Consider the following 20,190-nt stretch of genomic DNA (forward strand, 5'->3'; position numbering starts at 1 on the left):
CTCCCTGACAGATAGCTCCGACGACAGATGGGTCCCTGTTAGACCCAGGCGTACCCGACCCCATTCTGAAGTTGTTGTGATGCAGGAATCGCAGGGTGCTCGTATGGAGCAGAGTGTGGGTACTAGTGCCGCTCATCCTTCTGGCGACCTGGCAAGCGCCAGCGGCCTAGTACAACCTGGACCTAGTACAACCAGCACTGCAGTAAGACCTGGTGACGTGGCGAGTCCCCTAAGTGCAGTTGAAGCTGGTGCGGTGGCTAGCACAAGTAGTGGCCCGCAGCCACCGCGTATTCGAAGACAGGCCCGTAGAGCCCATAGTGCCCTCCCTGATGCGCTGGCATTTCCTAATTGGCAACCCACTGATACTACAGCGCCAGTACTTCCCCCATTCACCGCCCAACCTGGAATCCACGTGGAGACAGCTGGTTTTACGCCCCTGAACTTTTTTGAGCTGTTCTTCACGGAAGATCTTTACAGATCTATTGTGGATCAATCAAATTTATATGCACAACAGTTCATCGCCGCCAACCCAAATTCACACCTTGCCAGACAATTCGGCTGGAAACCTATAACGGTTTCCGAATTTAAGATCTTTCTGGGCCTTTCCCTCCACATGGGCATAATTAAACAGAGTGAATTGCGGCTATATTGGTCCACTAGCCCAGTTCACCATATGCGCATGTACTCTGCCTCTATGTCCAGGACGAGATACGAGCAAATTCTGCGATTTATGCATTTCAGCGACAATGAACTCTGTCGTCCTCGGGGAGACCCTGCATACGATCGGCTCCACAAAATTCGGCCCCTCATAGACCACTTCAATCAGCGGTTTGCAGCCTTGTTTACCCCCGAACAAGTTGTCTGCGTTGACGAGTCCCTGATTAAATTTACTGGCCGCCTTGCTATGAAACAGTACCTCCCCAGCAAGCGTGCCAAGTACGGGGTCAAACTGTATAAATTGTGTGACAGGGCCACAGGCTATACAGTTAGTTTCCGGGTCTATGAGGGAAAAGATAGCTGTGTGGAGCCCCCCAACTGCCCAGACTACATAGGGAGCAGCGGTAAGATCGTTTGGGACTTGGTGTCACCCTTATCCGGAAAGGGGTACCATTTGTACGTGGACAACTTTTATACAAGCGTGCCACTATTTAGTCACCTTCTTGATTTACAAATTGGCGCATGTGGCACCGTGCGACCTAATCGCCGGGGCTTCCCCCAACGGCTTGTAGATTCCCGTCTTAGTCGGGGGGCGAGAGCCTGCTTGAAAACGGACAAATTACTTGCGGTGAAGTGGAAGGATACACGGGATGTTTATGTTCTGTCCTCCCTTCACCCAGACACGACGATCCAAATTCCTACGGCAACTGGCGTTATGGAGAAACCCCTCTGTGTCCACGAATATAACCTTAACATGGGAGGGGTGGACCTTAACGACCAGCTTTTGGCGCCGTATTTAGTTGCCCGTAAAGCCAGACGCTGGTACAAAAAAGTGTCTGTTTACCTATACCAATTGGCTATGCTGAACGCCTTTGTCCTATACAGGGCGTCAGGACGAACTGGATCTTTCCGGGAATTCCAGGAAGAGATCATCCTTGCCTACCTGTACCCAGGAGGCATGCCTGCCCAACTTCCCCTTCCAGATGCAGTGAGCCGGCTGCATGAGAGGCATTTTTCACATGTCCTCCCGAGTACCCCTACCCAAAGAAGGCCCCAAAGAAGATGTCGTGTCTGTAGCAAGCGCGGATTTAGGCGTGACACCAGTTATTATTGTCCCAAATGTCCTGACCAACCTGGTCTCTGCATCGGGGAATGTTTCGAGCGCTACCATACACTAGTGGATTATTAGCGTAGGGTACAGCACGACACAGTGTAGGGCACATAAACACAGGGTCTCGAAGGATGTTGGATGTCCATCGACATTTTGAGAGACCCAAGCTGGAAGAGAAGATCGCAGATGATCGCAGTCCCTCCCAAATCAAGAAGTAAAGGAACAGTTAGAAAGAAAAATAAAAGGATCCAAAAACTGTTGTGGTGTCAGTAATTTTATATGTCCTTCTACTCCTTCCTACTATACTTTTTTTCAATGTCCTTTGTTTGTTTTTTCATTCTTTTGTGACCTGTTTCTCTTGCAGGTCCCTCGTCGGCTACCACGCATTGATTTTATATATTCTGACACAAACAGCGTTTGCGCTCAGCATATATGGATACCTTTGCTGATAGCAGCTGTGGTGATTTTCTGATTTCAGCACTGCAGTTAAAATCCTATTTTGGTATACGTGGATAGTGTCGTGTATACCCATCATTAAATTCAGTGGGTGGTTGTTTGGGCGGTTAATGATGAGTAATACTACGCATTATTCCTGTGCTGATTTCTGATAGGTTCTCTTTTTTTCCGTTCAGCCCACAGGCTGCATGAAAAAAAAAAAAACCTATATGCCAAACAAGGACCAGCAATGTACTGGTACGTTGCTGGACTTTGAGTGGTTATACCAGGATGATGCCTGCAGATTTAGGCATCATCTTGGTATCGTTTTTTTACAGCCAGCGGTCGGCTTACATGTAAAAGCAATTCTAGCAGGTAATTGGCCGCTAGACTGCTTTTACATGCAGTGGGAGGGGCCTCCCCCCCCCCACCGCCGCCTTCCGCAGCCTTCCATGGTTTTTCTCTGGCTCTCCTGTCCCACCGGTTAACCCGAGAGTGCAGCCGGTGGTTCAATTATCTAACCATAGAGCTAATTGGAGATGAGAATGGCTCCAATCATCTCTATGGCCTAAGATGCCGGAGGCTACGAGCATTTTATGACTTCTGTTTCGCCAGAAATAAACAGGGCCATTGGGAAATTGGGAAAGTATTTTATCACACCAATTTTGGTGTGGTCAGATGCGTTAAGGTCAGAGGAGAGATCTAGAGTCTAAAAGACCCCAATTTTTTTTAAAAAGAGTACCTGTCACTACAGATTGCTATCATAGGGGATATTTAAATTCACTATGATAACAATAAAAATGATTTAAAAAAAAAAAAAATTAAAAGGAAAGGTGTCAAAATAACATAAAAAAGCAAAAGAAAAAAAAAAAAAAAATTGAGCCCCCCCCCTTACCCCCCGGTGCTTGCGCGCAATGGCGCACGCAAGCGGTGGTCTAGTGTCATATGTAAACCACAATTGCAGCATGTATGTGAGGTATCGCCGCGATCGCCAGATCGAGTGCAGTAATTCTTGCAGTAGACCTCCTCTGTAAGTCTAAAGTGGTAACCTGTAGAGACTTTTAAAGGTTTTCAAAAATGTACATACGTTTTTGTCGCTGCGCAGGCATGCACAATTTTTAAAGCATGTCATGTTAGGTGTCTATGAACTCGGCATAAGATCATCTTTTAAATTTTACCAAAAAAATTGGAATTATATAGTGTATTTGTGCAATAAATTAAAAAAAAATGTATTTTTTTCGCAAAAATTGCGTTTGGAAAATCTGTGCGCAAATACCGTGTGACAAAAAAATTTGCAACATCCACCATTTTATTCTATAGGGCCTCTGCTTTAAAAAAATATATAATGTTTGGGGGTTCAAAGTAATTTTCTAGTAAAAAAAAAAATATTTTTTCATGTAAACAAAAAGGCACAGAAAAGGCTTGGTTTTCAAGTGGTTAGAAGAGTGGGTGATGTGTGGATAAGATTGAGTATAAAATGCCGGAACTGTTCAAACACCCCCCTAATGACCCCTTTTTGAAAAGTAGACACCCAAAGCTTTTTTCTGAGAGGCATGGTGAGTCCATGGAGTATTTTATATTTTGCCACAAGTTTCGGGAAAATTATTATTTTTTTTTTTTTTGTTGTTTTTTTACAGAAAGTTGTCACTAAATGATATATTGCTCATGCATGCCATGGGAATATGTGAAATGACACCCCAAAATACATTCTTTTGCTTCTCCTGAGTACAGGGATACCACATGTGTGAGACTTTTTGGGAGCCTAGCTGTGTACGCGCCCCCGAAAACCAATCCACATCTTCAGGTTTTCTAATGGCGTAAATTGCTGATTTTACCCCTGACTACCTGTCACAGTTTCAGAGGCCCTGAAATTTCAAGATGGCACAAAACCCCCCCAAATGACCCCATTTTGCAAAGTAGACACTCCAAGCTACTGGCTGAGAAGTATGGTGAGTCCATGGAATAGTTTATATTTTGCCACAAGTTTCGAGGAAAAAAAATTTTTTTATTTTTTTTTATTTTTTTACACAAAGTTGTCAGTAAATGATATATTGCTCACACAGGCCATGGGTATATGTGAAATGACACCCCAAAATACATTCTGCTGCTTCTCCTGAGTACAATGATACCCCATGTGTGAGACTTTTTGCCAGTCTAGCCGCGTACAGGACCCGGAAAACCAATGCGCACCTTTAGGCTTTCTAAGGGCGTAAATTGTTGATCTCACTCCTTACTACCTATCACAGTTTTGAAGTCCATAAAAAGCCAAGATTGCACAAACCCCCCCCCAAATGACCCCATTTTGCAAAGTAGACACTCCAATCTATTTGCTGAGAGGCATGGTGAGTATTTTGCAGCTCTAATTTTTTTTGGAAAATTAAGAAAAAACAGGAAAATGCATTTTTTTTCCTCTTTTTTCAATTTCCAAAACTTTGTGACAAAAAGTGAGATCTGCAAAACACTCAACATGCCTCTCTGCAAATAGCTCAGGGTGTCTACTTTCCGAAAAGGGGTCATTTGGGGGGGGGTTGTGCTGTCTTGGCATTTCATGGCCTCCAAAACTGTGATAGGTAGTCAGGAGTGAAATCAACAATTTACGCCCTTGGAAAGCCTGAAGGCGATGATTGGTTTTCGGGGTCCTGTACTCGGCTAGACTGCAAAAAAGTCTCACACATGGGGTATCCCTATACTCAGGAGAAGCAGCAGAATGTATTTTGGGGTGTCAGTTCACATATACCCATGGCATGTGTGAGCAATATATCATTTACTGACAACTTTGTGTAAAAAAAAAAAAAAAATATATATATATATATATATATATATATATATTTCCCGGAACTTGTGGCAAAATATAAAATATTCCATGGACTCACCATGCCTCTCAGCAAATAGCTTGGGGTGTCTACTTTCCAAAATGGGGTCATTTGGGGGGGTTTTGTGCTATCTTGGAATTTTAGGGCCTCCGAAACTGTGATAGGTAGTCAGGAGTGAAATCAACAATTTACGCCCTTGGAAAGCCTGAAAGCGGGGACTGGTTTTCGGGGACCTGTACTCGGCTAGACTGCAAAAAAGTCTCACACATGGGGTATCCCTGTACTCAGGAGAAGCAGCAGAATGTATTTTGGGGTGTCATTTCACATATACCCATGGCATGTGTGAGCAATATTTCATTTACTGACAACTTTGTGAAAAAAAAAAAAAAATATATATATATATATGTATTTCCCGGAACTTGTGGCAGAATATAAAATATTCCATGGACTCACCATGCCTCTCAGCAAATAGCTTGGGGTGTCTACTTTCCAAAATGGGGTCATTTGGGGGGGGTTTGTGCTATCTTGGAATTTTAGGGCCTCCGAAACTGTGACAGGTAGTGCAGAGGTGACATGCACAATTTACGCCATTAGAAAACCTGGGAGTGTTGATTGGTTTTCGCGGTCCTGTACACAGCTAGGCTCCCAAAAAGTCTCACACATGGGGCATCCCCATACTCAGGAGAAGTGGCAGAATGTATTTTGGGGTGTAATTCCACATATACCCATGTCATGTGTGAGAATTTTATCTTTTAGTGACAACGTTGTGTAAAAAAAAAAAAAATAAAAAAAAAAAATAGTAATATTCCCAAAACTTGTGGTAAAATATAAAATATTCCATGGACTCACCATGCCTCTTAGCAAACAGCTTGGGGTGTCTACTTTCCAAAATGGGGTCATTTGGGGGGGTTTTGTGGTATCTTGACATTTCAGGGCCTCCTAAACCGTTAGAGGTAGTGAGAAAATGCAATGAAAAATGTACGCCCTTTGAAATTCTGATGGTGGGGATTTGTTTTTGTGGTCCCGTACACAGCTAGGCTCCCAAAAAGTCCCACATATGTGGTATCCCTGTACTCAGGAGAAGCAGCAGAATATATTTTGGGGTGTAATTACACATATACCCATGGCATGTGTGAGCAATATATCATTTCAATGACAACTTTGTGTAAAAAAAAAAAAAAAAAAAAATTTTAGTCATTTTTCAAACACCTGTGACAAAAAAATGAAATATTCAATGAGCTCAACATGCCTCTCAGAACATTCCTTAGGATGTCTACTTTCCAAAAAGTGGTAGTTTGGGGGGGTTTTGTACTGCCCTGCCATTTTAGCACTTCATGAAATGAGATAGGCAGTCAAAAATTAAAGCTGCGTAAATTTCTGTATTTACACCATAGTTTGTAGACGCTATAACTTTTGCGCAAACCAATAAAAATACGCTCATTGAATTTTTTTTTGTCAAAGACATGTAGCTAAATATATTTTGGCCAAAAAAAAATACATAAATTGAGTATATTGGATATTTTTTAAAAGACAAAGTTGAAAATGTCATTTTTTTGCAAAATTTTCGCTCTTTTTTTATTAATATCGCAAAAAATAAAAAGCGCAGAGGTGATCAAATACCACCAAAAGAAAGCTCTGTTTGTGGGAAAAAAAGGACGTAAATTTCGTTTGGGTACCACATTGCATGACCGCACAATTGTCAGTTAAAGTCACGCAGTGCCGAGTCGTAAAATACCCCCTGGTCGGAATGGGGGTAAAATCTTCCGGGGCTTAAGTGGTTAATGTACTTAAAGAAGTACTGTAATTCTCTGTCATTAAAAAACACAACTACAGTACTTAGAAAATGAGGAAGTGCTTTCTACCCACTGACAAGATTCTGAACACCTGGCACAAAGGAAACCATAAAGCCATGATGGAGACATGTACAAGTACTTGTAATAATGTGTCTTTGTTCCAGAAACTCGTTTAAATCTTGTATAATTTACATTTTTTTAATGTTTAATAAGCATTTTCTCCTGCAAACAGGGTACCCTGGAGACCAAAACTCTTATGTAAAGCATTATCAGACCAGTCTCCAATTCACCTTCTTCTTTTTCCTAAAGCCCCGTACACACGCACCGATTGTTGGCCGATCGATCGGCCGTCTTTTGTCCAGTGTTGTTGTGTTGGTTGAAATGTGCTCTAGACTGCACACGAATTTTCTCGCCCAACAACAACCAACTTCAGAAGTGATGTCATGTGCTGGTCTACTTTTCGTGTGTTTTTTCTTCTCTGAGCATGCCCAGACTTGCTCATCTGATTTTTGTCAGCCGAAATCTGTACTGACTGACGAACAATCGGCCATTCTGGTGACGGCCAACAAAAATTTTATAGCATGCACACCAGATTTTGTTCGGCCGAAAAGTCGCAGTCGGTTGTCGGAAGCATCATACTAACAAGCCGACAATCGGCCGATTGGACGTTGGCCGAAACTTTACGGCCAACAATCGGTGCGTGTGTACGGGGCTTTACTGAAGACATTACCAGCAGCCGAGTTACGCAAGTACCTGTCCATCCACCCCCCCCCCCCCCAACGCACAGATTATAAGCACCAGCTTCAGCAATAACACTGCAATGTTTGACAAAATCCAGCCCCAAGCCTGCCCACTGCAAGGCCCTACAACTATACTGTGCAGGATGTTTAGTTCAGTGAAAGATGACTGCATCACCAGGATGTTCACTTTTGCTTTTTTTTTTTTTTAAAAGACTTGGGACTTGGGCAGATGTTCACTGTCCAGCACAACAACCCCAAACATGCAGTCAGAGCTACAAACCTAAATTCAATTGAGAATCTGTGGAAAGACTTGAAAATTGCTGTTCACAGACGCTTTCCATCCAATTTGACAGAGCTTGAGCTAAAATGTGGCTAATTTTACAGTTTAGTTTTTTTTTTTTAAATTCATTAAAGTGTATTTTTTGAAAGACTTCTGCGCAAATACAATGCGACATAAAAGATTGTAACGATCGCCATTTTATTCTCTAGGGTCTCAGCTTATATTATATACATATATATATATATATACACACACACATATACACATAATGTTGGGAGTTCTAAGTAGTTTTCTAGCAAAAAATACTGATTTTAACTTGTAAGCAACAAGTGTCAGAAAGAGGCTTGGTCGTTAAGAGGTTACAGCCCTCACTTACATACCAAAGTTCATTCTTTTGGTCTAAAACAGGGGTGGGGAACCTTTTTTCTGCCCAGGGCCATTTGGGTATTTTTAAAATAATTTGGGGGCCATACAAAATTATCAACTTAAAAATGTGCCTGTTATATTTTGTCAAACATTTAATTAACTCACCCCTAATGTGATGGCTGCAACTGCTTCTCTTTGGTGAGGTGTGTGATGTTAGCTGGTATTGATGATGTTGCTGCTCTCAACTGGTTTTCCAGGTTTGCCCCCCCCCCCTTAATGCAGAGTGATGAGTGCCCCCATCAATGCAGAGTGATGAGTGCCCCCATCAATGCAGAGTGATGAGTGCCCCCCATCAATGCAGAGTGATGAGTGCCCCCCATCAATGCAGAGTGATGAGTGCCCCCCATCAATGCAGAGTGATGAGTGCCCCCCATCAATGCAGAATGATGAGTGCCCCCCATCAATGCAGAGTGATTAGTTACCCCTTAATGCAGAGTTATGAGTGCCCCCCTTAATGCAGAGTTATTAGTGCCCCCCATCAATGCAGAGTGATTAGTTCCCCCTTAATGCAGAGTTATTAGTGCCCCCATCAATGCAGAGCGCATGGGGATTACAGCGCCTCCTGATTACACACAGAGCGGGTTCTTCTACTTACCCGGCACGGGCGCTCTCATACCAAGTCACGCCTCCTGGACCGACCCTTATGATAGACGTCACCACTGTGCTGTCTATCATAGTTTGGAGGCGTGACTTTGTATGACAGCGGCCGCGCCAGGTAAGCAGAGGAACCCGCTCTGTGTGTAATCAAGAGGCGCTCCCCCTCCGGAGGCAGCCCAATGGCAGGGCCAGGTCACATGGCTTCGGGGGCCGCATACGGCCCACGGGCCGTAGGTTCCCCACCCCTGGTCTAAAAGAACGAAAAGACACATTGTAAAACATTGGGTTTATAGTTATCTCGCAGGCCCCTTTTACACTTGTGCAACTTGTCCTGCGATTTGGGGCTGCAAGGTCACATGACAAGTCGTACTCCATGATTTCTAATGCATACCCTTCATATCTGTGCGACTTCAAGTTGCAAAACTTTAAAGTAGTCCCTGCACTACTTTGGTCCAACTTTGATGAGTTTTGAGGTCCATAGACAAAAGTATTACTTCACGTCAAAAAAAAAAAAAAATATCTATATATCAAAAAAATCGTGCGACTTTTAGGTCGCACAAGTGTAAATGGGGCCTTAACAATGTTGATAAACATTTTTTATCAGCCCCCGGAGGCCCCCTTTTTTTTTTTTTTTTGACAGCTGTGAGTAAGCAGAGAACAGCTCTAAAGTATATGCATTAAGGACATGCCATTTTAAGATAGTGGGGGGGGGGGGGGGGTGGACTCGAGATCGCAATTTTTTAAGGATTAATCATGCAGCTCTAGTCCCAATTAAATAAAATTTACGGTTTTGGTTGTAACATGACAAAATGTGGAAAATTTCAAGGGGCATGAATACTTTTTTAAGGCACTGTGTATTTATCTATATATAGCAAATATTTTGCAAGAAAAAAAAAAAAAAGTACATACACATACATACATCCCCCCACCTTTATTTTATTTTTATTTTTAAAGGAGCCTGCACAACATTGCACCCGCGATCAGCAGATTTCAGGGGAAATGTCATTAACCTGCACACACTCGGTATAGCTGTCTGCCTATATACCCATACGGGCAGACCGTTACTGAAGCGCAGGAAATGCCGGAGACTACAAAAGCATTGATCAGCATCCTTGCAGTTTTTTTTCTTTTAGAACTCCACTTTTAGTTCATTCATTCACAGATGTGTATAATTGAATGACATGGTTGTGCGGGTGGAGCTCTACACAACCAGCTGTTTTTAAATAGTGACAGGCGGAGGAGGGGAGGGAGGAATGCCCCGCCCTCTGTCACTATGGGGTATGGGGGGGGGGTGAACTTATCCTTTAGAAAGATGCAACACCTAACCTAATTACAAGTCTAACAATTGGCTACTTTTTTTTTTAATATTATTTTAAATTCTCCCTCCAAATAGATTCATATCATGGAGTCCATCTTCCCATTGGCTGTTTATGGGCTCTCTAAGACTGTTATAGCATTTAAGAACTAACACATTATTAATAACAGCAACTAGAAAAAAACCACTATCACTAATAAACTTACCTGTATCTATGTCATTCCCATTCGCTGCTTCTCTTAACTTCCTTAGAGCTGTTGGTGAAAAAACATTTTGAACAGAATTATTTCTCTCTACAAACAACATTCTCTTTCTCCCCTGCTGGACACAGTAAGTGCATTAAGCTCTTTTCAGAGGGGCTGCAGTTAGAAATTAGAATATCTTATTTGCAGGATGGCTGTAATGGAGGATAAGAAGTCATTCTTGCAGCTACTGTATATTGGACTCAATGCCTTCATACAGCGTTTGACATGCTTTCACTGAATGTACTCTAACTAGTGTGTATAGACAGCTGCAATCAATGCATGTATCAGTAACGTCTCAACCTGCATAATGGTCACCCCACTGGTGGCATTGCTATTCTAAATGGTAAAAAATGCACTAACTGCAAAGTCTGTATGGGGGCTTAGGATAGAGAAATAGTTTGTTATACAAGCCTTTATGACAGAGGGGGGTAGTCAAAGCCTGACCCTCTATACCAGGGGTCTTCAAACTACGGCACCTCACAAGATTACCCAAGCCCACATCAACTGTTCCTGTATTTCCATCATGCGTTGATGTAAAAGGGGGAAGCTTGCTCTGATGTGATGGGGGGGGGGGGGCTCTGAGATGTGAAGAGGGGGCTGGATGTGATAGGGATAAGCTCTGATGTGATGGGAGGAAGCAGGAGCTCTGATGTGAGGAGGAGTCCTGGATGTGATGGGAGGAAGCAGGGGCTCTGATGTGACAGGGATAAGCTCTGATGTGATGGGAGGCAGCAGGAGCTCATATGTGATGGGAGGCAGCAGGAGCTCTGATGTGAGGAGGGGGGCTGGATGTGATGGGAGGAAGCAGGAGCTCGGATGTGAGGAGGAGGGCTGGATGTGACAGGGATAAGCTCTGATGTGATGGAATGAGGCAGGAGCTCTGATGTGAGGAGGAGGCCTGGATGTGATGGAATGAAGCAGGAGCTCTGATGTGAGGAGGAGGCCTGGATGTGATGGAATGAAGCAGGAGCTCTGATGTGAGGAGGGGGCTGGAAGTGACAGGGATAAGCTCTGATGTGATGGGAGGAAGCAGGAGCTCTGATGTGAGGAGGGGGGGGGGGGCTGGATGTGACCGGGATAAGCTCTGATGTTATGGGATGAAGCAGGAGCTTTGCTGTGAGGAGGGGGCTGGAGGTGACAGGGATAAGCTCTGATGTGAGGAGGGGGCTGGAGGTGACAGGGATAAGCTCTGATGTGATGGGAGGAAGCAGGAGCTCTGATGTGATGGGATGAAGCAGGAGCTCTGATGTGAGGAGGGGGCTGGATGTGACAGGGATAAGCTCTGATGTGATGGGAGGAAGCAGGAGCTCTGATGTGATGGGATGAAGCAGGAGCTCTGATGTGAGGAGGGGGCTGGATGTGACAGGGATAAGCTCTGATGTGAGTGTGAGGAGGGGGCTGGATGTGATAGGAAAAAGCTCTGATGTGATGGGAGGCAGCAGGAGCTCTGATGTGAGGAGGGGGCTGGAGGTGACAGGGATAAGCTCTGATGTGATGGGAGGAAGCAGGAGCTCTGATGTGATGGGATGAAGCAGGAGCTCTGATGTGAGGAGGGGGCTGGATGTGACAGGGATAAGCTCTGATGTGAGGAGGGGGCTGGATGTGATAGGAAAAAGCTCTGATGTGATGGGAGGAAGCAGGAGCTCTGATGGGAGGAGGGGGCTGGATGTGACAGGGATAAGCTCTGATGTGACAGGGATAAGCTCTGATGTGATGGGAGGAAGCAGGAGCTCTGATGGGAGGAGGGGGATGGAGGTGATAGGAAAAAGCTCTGATGAGATGGGAGGAAAGTTATGTCTTGGAGCATTTTATTCATTTACAGTGTATTCATTTATTTCTAAAACAAATTGATTTTCAGTCCACCAATATTTGTAAAATACATAATATGGCCCTCGTTCTGGAAAGTCTGAGGATCCCTGTTCTTTACCATTTGAAAAGTTCTGAAGGAGTCCTTTCAAAAAATGCCGTTCACATGAAAGAAGCCTCAGAACTACTCAGTAACTCTGATCATACAGTGACTGGCAGAATGGAGGGGGTTACTACCTAGGGGATGAAGGAGAGAGAGACCACCACAAGGGACACTTTGCAACGAATGGAATTACTGTATCTGGTGCCGATATAAAAAAATAATAGACTGGACTTAGGCTTTAGGCCCTGTTCACACTTGTGCGACCTAAATGTTGTGCGATTTTGCCTGGACTTGAAGCAACGCCTGTGTAATTTTGAGGTTTTTTGGACCTCAAAACGCATCAAAGTCGGACAAAAGTAGTGCAGGGACTTTGAAGTTGTTGCGACTTGAAGTTGCATAGATATGAGCGGTACTCCTTGTCATGCGACCTTGCAGTCGTAGGACCAGTCGCACAAGAGTGAAAGGGGCCTTAAAGTGTTATTTACCTTTACAGAAAAAAAAATGTAAAGCTGAACTAACACTGGATACCTCTCAGCCCCCACTCTACTTACCTTCACGGCTGCAGTGCTGACAGCATTCCTATAGCTGGTCCAGGGATTTGAAATCCCCGCTCTTCTCCATGCAGCAACTTCCAGGACGGACCAGACTAATTGGCTGACCAGTTAGAATCAGTCCGATCTGCACAGAGAAGAGCGGGGATTTCAGACCCCTGGACCAGAAGAAGTAATGCTGACAGCTCTGCAGCCCCGGAGGTAAGTACAGCAGGGAGCAGAAGGGTGTCTGGTGTTAGATTTCTTCTGTAAAGTTGGACACGTTATGTGTAGGTCTGAATGCATTACTAACCTGCACAGAAACACGCTGCTCTTTAGCAGACAAGATGCCATTGATTGTCATGCATTGGCACCCGTGCATGTTTTTCGTGCAGCATAATGCGACGTGATTTTAACCACTTGCCGACTGCCGCACGACTATTTACGTCGGCAGTCAGCCCCTCAAAGGAAAAGCGACGTAGGGCTACGTCACTAGCCTGTAAGGGTTTTGGGAGCGAGCGTGCGCCGCCGGATGCGTGCTCCCGCTCGGTCACGGACCTCCCCCGCGCGTGTGCCCGGTGGACCCGATGTCCCCTGGTCACTCGCGATTGTCCGTGACAGCTGGAGAAAGGCAGGCGGCTGATGTAAACAAAGGCGCCTGTCATTCTCCCCTGTGTAAGAATGGTGATCAAACGGTTCTACTATGTAGGACCGTTGATCACTGTTCTTACACATCAAGCCACAGCGAATCACAGTTAGAAACACTCCCCTAGGACACACTTAACCCCTCCCTCTCCAATACAGTTAACTTCTTCACTGCCAGTGTCATTTTTACAGTAACAGTGCATATGTATAGCACTGATTACTGCAGTAATGTCACTGGTAACCCCAAAAGTGTCAAAAATGTCAGTCAAGGGTCCGATCTGTCCGCCGCAATGTCACAGTCCCGCAAAAAAAAAAAAAAATCAATCACAAAAATCTTTCCCTTTGTTAGTAAACGCAATAACTTTTGCGCAAACCAATCAAAATACGCTTTTTGCGATTTTTTTTACCAAACATATGGTAAAAAAAAAAAAATTGGCCTAAAATGTTAAAAAATGTTGATTTTTACTTTTTTTTGGGGGGGGAATTTCATATAAAAAAAAAAGGTGAAAAATATTGTTATTTTTGCAAAATTGACGCTCTTTTTTTTGTTTATAGCGCATGATAAAAAAAAAAAAAAAAAAAAATCGCATAGTTGATCAAATACCACCAAAATAAAGCTCTGTTTGTGGGAAAAAAGGACGTCAAATTTGTTTAGGTACAGCGTCGCACGACCACGCAATTGTCCGTTAAAGTCACGCAGTGCCGAATTGCAAAATAGGCCCTGGTCAGGAAGGGGGTAAAATCTTCCGGGGCTCAAGTGGTTAATAAAAGGTTGGGGACTTTTCTCCTGCCGATCTTTAAATGAATAGGCTGCTGGATCTGGGACGTGCACACATGCGAACCTGTGAATATGCAAATCCTGCAGAAAGTGTGAAAATGGCAGGAACAGAGGCAAGAGATCTGATGCCCTCCCAGCACCTACCTGTCAGTTGTAGGTGGCCTGACACTTGTATAAAAGTCATGTATGAGTATATAGGAGCTCCCCATACAATGATAGTGACAGAAGAATGTCATGTATGAGTATATAGGAGCTCCCCATACAATGATAGTGACAGAAGAATGTCATATATGAGTATATAGGAGCTCCCCATACAATGATAGTGACAGAAGAATGTCATGTATGAGTATATAGGAGCTCCCCATACAATGATAGTGACAGAAGAATGTCATGTATGACAGCTGAGCACACACAGCCTCTGCTCACCATAGTTCTCCCTCCCCAGAGGACACATCCTATAGCGGTGTTGTCGGTGAGACTTCACTCGGCCTCCACAATTCCTCTTCTGCTTCTCGGGTTCCTCCCATAGCGCTCTCAGCAGCTCCGGCACAGCGGACGGACACAGCTCTTCTCCCCGGACCCCAGCGCCCAGATCGGCGGAAATAATCGTCTTGCTGGGCTCCTCCAGCTCCATTCCCTTTACAGGCTCTGGACAGCACTAGGCCGCAGTAACCACGACAACAATGAGCTGCAGCCAATCGCGACCGAGTATAGTCTATGAAACCTGACACGTAGGGAAAGGCCCAGTCTAGCTCATTTGAATACCATTTGCCAAATACAGCCTTTGCCTGTCTAGACATTCTATCGCCACAAGGTGGCAGGCGTTCTTCAACCCATTCGTTATTGATTCAACGTTTTCTACACTTCCTACTCATTCTAGGAATGATTTCAACTGGAGTAGCTATGTATAGTAAGTTAGTAACCAATCAGCGTCTAGCTTCATCCTGCTTTGAAAAATAAAGCTATAAGGTAATTAGTTGCCATGCACAGTTGTCTAAGTAAATTCCCCTCTCTGATCCTCTGACATCTGTGTCATCTTCTCCACTCCGCCTTCCCCTAAAGACTGTGTGAATCCTTTCCACTTCTCATAGTCACACTTGGTTCAACCACCTTTCCTCCAAACTCTTCCACTTCTCATCTCCAATCTCACTTTCCCTGACAACTGTGTCATCTCCTCATACTCATTCTTAGTACCAATGCCCTTTTCCTGACAACTGTGTCATCTCCTCCTCTCTTTATATCCATTCTGGGTTTCTTTTCCCTTCCTCTGACAACTGTGTGATCTCCTCCCCTCCTTATATCCATTCTGGGTTCCATTTCCCTTCCCCTGACAACTGTGTGATCTCCTCCCCTCCTTATATCCATTCTGGGTTTCTTTTCCCTTCCTCTGACAACTGTGTCATCTCCTCCCCTCCTTATATCCATTCTGGGTTCCATTTCCCTTCCCCTGACAACTGTGTGGTCTCCTCCCCTCCTTATATCCATTCTGGGTTCCATTTCCCTTCCCCTCACAACTGTGTGGTCTCCTCCCCTCCTTATATCCATTCTGGGTTCCATTTCCCTTCCCCTCACAACTGTGTCATCTCCTCCCCTCCTTATATCCACTCTGGGTTTCATTTCCCTTCCCCTGACAACTGTGTGATCTCCTCCCCTCCTTATATCCATTCGGGGTTTCATTTCCCTTCTCCTGACAACTGTGTTATCTCCCCCCCTCCTTATATCCATTCTGGGTTTCATTTCCCTTCCCCTGACAACTGTGTGATCTCCTCCCCTCCTTATATCCATTCTGGGTTCCATTTCCCTTCCACTGACAACTGTGTCATCTCCTCCTCTCCTTATATCCATTCTGGGTTTTATTACCCTTCCCCTGACAACTGTGTCATCTCCTCCCCTACTTATATCCATTCTGGGTTCCATTTCCCTTCCCCTGACAACTGTGTGATCTCCTCCCCTCCTTATATCCATTCTGGGTTCCATTTCCCTTCCCCTGACAACTGTGTGATCTCCTCCCCTCCTTATATCCATTCTGGGTTCCATTTCCCTTCCCCTCACAACTGTGTGGTCTCCTCCCCTCCTTATATCCATTCTGGGTTCCATTTCCCTTCCCCTCACAACTGTGTCATCTCCTCCCCTCCTTATATCCACTCTGGGTTTCATTTCCCTTCCCCTGACAACTGTGTGATCTCCTCCCCTCCTTATATCCATTCGGGGTTTCATTTCCCTTCCCCTGACAACTGTGTGATCTCCTCCCCTCCTTATATCCATTCTGGGTTCCATTTCCCTTCCACTGACAACTGTGTCATCTCCTCCTCTCCTTATATCCATTCTGGGTTTTATTACCCTCCCCCTGACAACTGTGTCATCTCCTCCCCTCCTTATATCCATTCTGGGTTCTATTCCCTTCCTCTGACAACTGTGTGATCTCCTCCCCTCCTTATATCCATTCTGGGTTTCATTTCCCTTCCCTTGACAACTGTGTTATCTCCCCCCCCCCTCCTTATATCCATTCTGGGTTTCATTTCCCTTCCCCTGACAACTGTGTGATCTCCTCCCCTCCGTATATCCATTCTGGGTTTCATTTCCCTTCCCCTGACAACTGTGTGATCTCCTCCCCTCCTTATATCCATTCTGGGTTCCATTTCCCTTCCACTGACAACTGTGTCATCTCCTCCTCTCCTTATATCCATTCTGGGTTTTATTTCCCTTCCCCTGACAACTGTGTCATCTCCTCCCCTCCTTATATCCATTCTGGGTTCAATTTCCCTTCCTCTGTCAACTGTGTCATCTCCTCCCCCCCTTATATCCATTCTGGGTTTCATTTCCCTTCCCCTGACAACTGTGTGATCTCCTCCCCTCCTTATATCCATTCTGGGTTCTATTTCCCTTCCCCTGACAACTGTGTGATCTCCTCCCCTCCTTATATCCATTCTGGGTTTCATTTCCCTTCCCTTGACAACTGTGTTATCTCCCCCCCCCTCCTTATATCCATTCTGGGTTTCATTTCCCTTCCCCTGAAAACTGTGTGATCTCCTCCCCTCCTTATATCCATTCTGGGTTCTATTTCCCTTCCTCTGACAGCTGTGTGATCTCCTCCCCTCCTTATATCCATTCTAGGTTCCATTTCCCTTCCTCTGACAACTGTGTCATCTCCTCCCCTCCTTATATCCATTCTGGGTTCCATTTCCCTTCCACTGACAACTGTGTGATCTCCTCCCCTCCTTATATCCATTCTGGGTTCCATTTCCCTTCCTCTGACAACTGTAATCTCCTCATCTCCTTATATCCATTCTGGGTTCCATTTCCCTTCCTCTGACAACTGTGTCATCTCCTCCCCTCCTTATATCCATTCTGGGTTTCATTTCCCTTCCTCTGACAACTGTGTCATCTCCTCCCCTCCTTATATCCATTCTGGGTTCCATTTCCCTTCCTCTGACAACTGTGTAATCTCCTCATCTCCTTATATCCATTCTGGGTTCCATTTCCCTTCCTCTGACAACTGTGTCATCTCCTCCCCTCCTTATATCCATTCGGGGTTCCATTTCCCTTCTTCTGACAACTGTGTGATCTCCTCCTCTCCTAATATCCATTCTGGGTTCCATTTGCCTTCCTCTGACAACTGTGTCATCTCCTCCTCTCCTTATATCCATTCTGAGTTCCATTTCCTTTCCTCTGACAACTGTGTCATATCCTCCCCTCCTTATATCCATTCTGGGTTCCATTTCCCTTCCTCTGACAACTGTGTCATCTCCTCCCCTCCTTATATCCCTTCTGGGTTCCATTCCATTTCTCTGACAACTGTGTGATCTCCTCTTCTCCTTATATCCATTCTGGGTTCCATTTCCATTCCTCTGTCAACTGTGTCATCTCCTTCTCTCTTTATATCCATTCTGGGTTCTATTTCCCTTCCTCTGAGAACTGTGTGATCTCCTCCCCTCCTTATATCCATTCTGGGTTTCTTTTCCCTTCCTCTGACAACTGTGTGATCTCCTCCCCTCCTTATATCCATTCTGGGTTCCATTTCCCTTCCCCTGACAGCTGTGTGATCTCCTCCCCTCCTTATATCCATTCTGGGTTCCATTTCCCTTCCCCTCACAACTGTGTGGTCTCCTCCCCTCCTTATATCCATTCTGGGTTCCATTTCCCTTCCCCTCACAACTGTGTCATCTCCTCCCCTCCTTATATCCACTCTGGGTTTCATTTCCCTTCCCCTGACAACTGTGTGATCTCCTCCCCTCCTTATATCCATTCGGGGTTTCATTTCCCTTCCCCTGACAACTGTGTTATCTCCCCCCCTCCTTATATCCATTCTGGGTTTCATAGTTACATATAGTTACATAGTAGGTGAGGTTGAATAAAGACAATAGTCCATCCAGTTCAACCTGTGTAGGTGTGTGTGACTGTAATCATCTAACATAGCCCTCAATCTCCTGATCCTTGAGATGTAAGTCTAAGAGTCTTTTGAAAGTCACCATACTACCCGCAGAAACCACCTCTTGTGGTAGACAATTCCACAATCTTGTAGCCCTAACAGTAAAGAACCCCCCACGTTGCCTGAGGTTAAAACGCTTCTCCTCTAATCGCATTGTATGTCCTCGAGTCCTCATGCAATTCCTTCGAATGAACAGCTTTTCTTCTAAGCTGAGATCCCCATTAAGATATTTATAAATTGCTATCATGTCCCCTCTCAGACGTCTTTTCTCCAGGGAAAATAAATCGAGCGATTGCAGCCGCTCTTCATAGGTAAGGTCCTCCAACCCCCTAATCAGTTTAGTTGCCCTTCTCTGGACTTTCTCCAGCTCCAACACATCCCTCCTGAGGACTGGCGACCAGAACTGGACAGAATACTCCAGATGCGGTCGGACCAGAGTTTTATAAAGTGGAAGGATTATAGTCTTATCTCTGGAATACATCCCTTTCTTTATGCATGCTAATATTCTGTTGGCTTTGGAAGCTGCCGCTTGGCATTGCATGCTGTTGCCTAATCTATCATCAACTAAGACTCCCAGATCTTTCTCCATTTTTGATTCCCCCAAGGGTTCCCCTCCTAACGTGTATTGTGTTTTTATGTTTTTGGTCCCCAAGTGCAAAGCCTTACACTTCTCCACATTAAACCTCATTTGCCATGTCGTTGCCCACTCTGTAATTTTGTCCAGGTCATTCTGTAGGATATCTGCTTCATGCTGTGCAGTTATTGCCCTGGCCAATTTTGTGTCATCTGCAAAAACTGATAACGAACTACTGATCCCTTCCTCAATGCTGTTTATGAATAAATTGAACAAGGTTGGTCCCAGGACTGAGCCCTGGGGCACCCCGCTTACTACCTCAGACCAGTCTGAGTATGCGCTGTTTATTACTACCCTTTGGACACGGCCTTTTAGCCAATTCCGTATCCAAGAGCAAACCCTGCTGTCGATACCTGCAGACCTCATTTTATAAATTAAGCGTTTCATTTCCCTTCCCCTGACAACTGTGTGATCTCCTCCCCACCTTATATCCATTCTGGGTTCCATTTCCCTTCCACTGACAACTGTGTCATCTCCTCCTCTCCTTATATCCATTCTGGGTTTTATTACCCTTCCCCTGACAACTGTGTCATCTTCTCCCCTACTTATATCCATTCTGGGTTCCATTTCCCTTCCCCTGACAACTGTGTGATCTCCTCCCCTCCTTATATCCATTCTGGGTTCTATTCCCTTCCTCTGACAACTGTGTGATCTCCTCCCCTCCTTATATCCATTCTGGGTTTCATTTCCCTTCCCTTGACAACTGTGTTATCTCCCCCCCTCCTTATATCCATTCTGGGTTTCATTTCCCTTCCCCTGACAACTGTGTGATCTCCTCCCCTCCTTATATCCATTCTGGGTTTCATTTCCCTTCCCCTGACAACTGTGTGATCTCCTCCCCTCCTTATATCCA

At 44.9% G+C, this 20,190-nt stretch overlaps 1 protein-coding gene across 1 annotated transcript in view; it reads right to left on the reverse strand.

The window, feature by feature from the left end:
* The window catches only part of ANKRD54 (ankyrin repeat domain 54), a 57,226-nt gene extending 42,162 nt beyond the window's left edge, over positions 1-15,064 (reverse strand). The window contains exons 1-2 of the mRNA XM_082266604.1: positions 14,701-15,064; positions 10,374-10,421 (exon numbers count right to left, since the gene is read on the reverse strand). Of these exons, the coding sequence (XP_082122730.1) occupies positions 10,374-10,421; positions 14,701-14,908 (256 nt within the window). The 5' untranslated portion in view covers positions 14,909-15,064. The remainder of the gene's footprint in view (positions 1-10,373; positions 10,422-14,700) is intronic.
* Between the last annotated feature and the right edge of the window lie 5,126 nt (positions 15,065-20,190).

The sequence above is a fragment of the Pelophylax lessonae genome (assembly GCF_965119305.1).
Source record: "Pelophylax lessonae genome assembly, chromosome: 8".
NCBI lineage: Eukaryota > Metazoa > Chordata > Amphibia > Anura > Ranidae > Pelophylax > Pelophylax lessonae.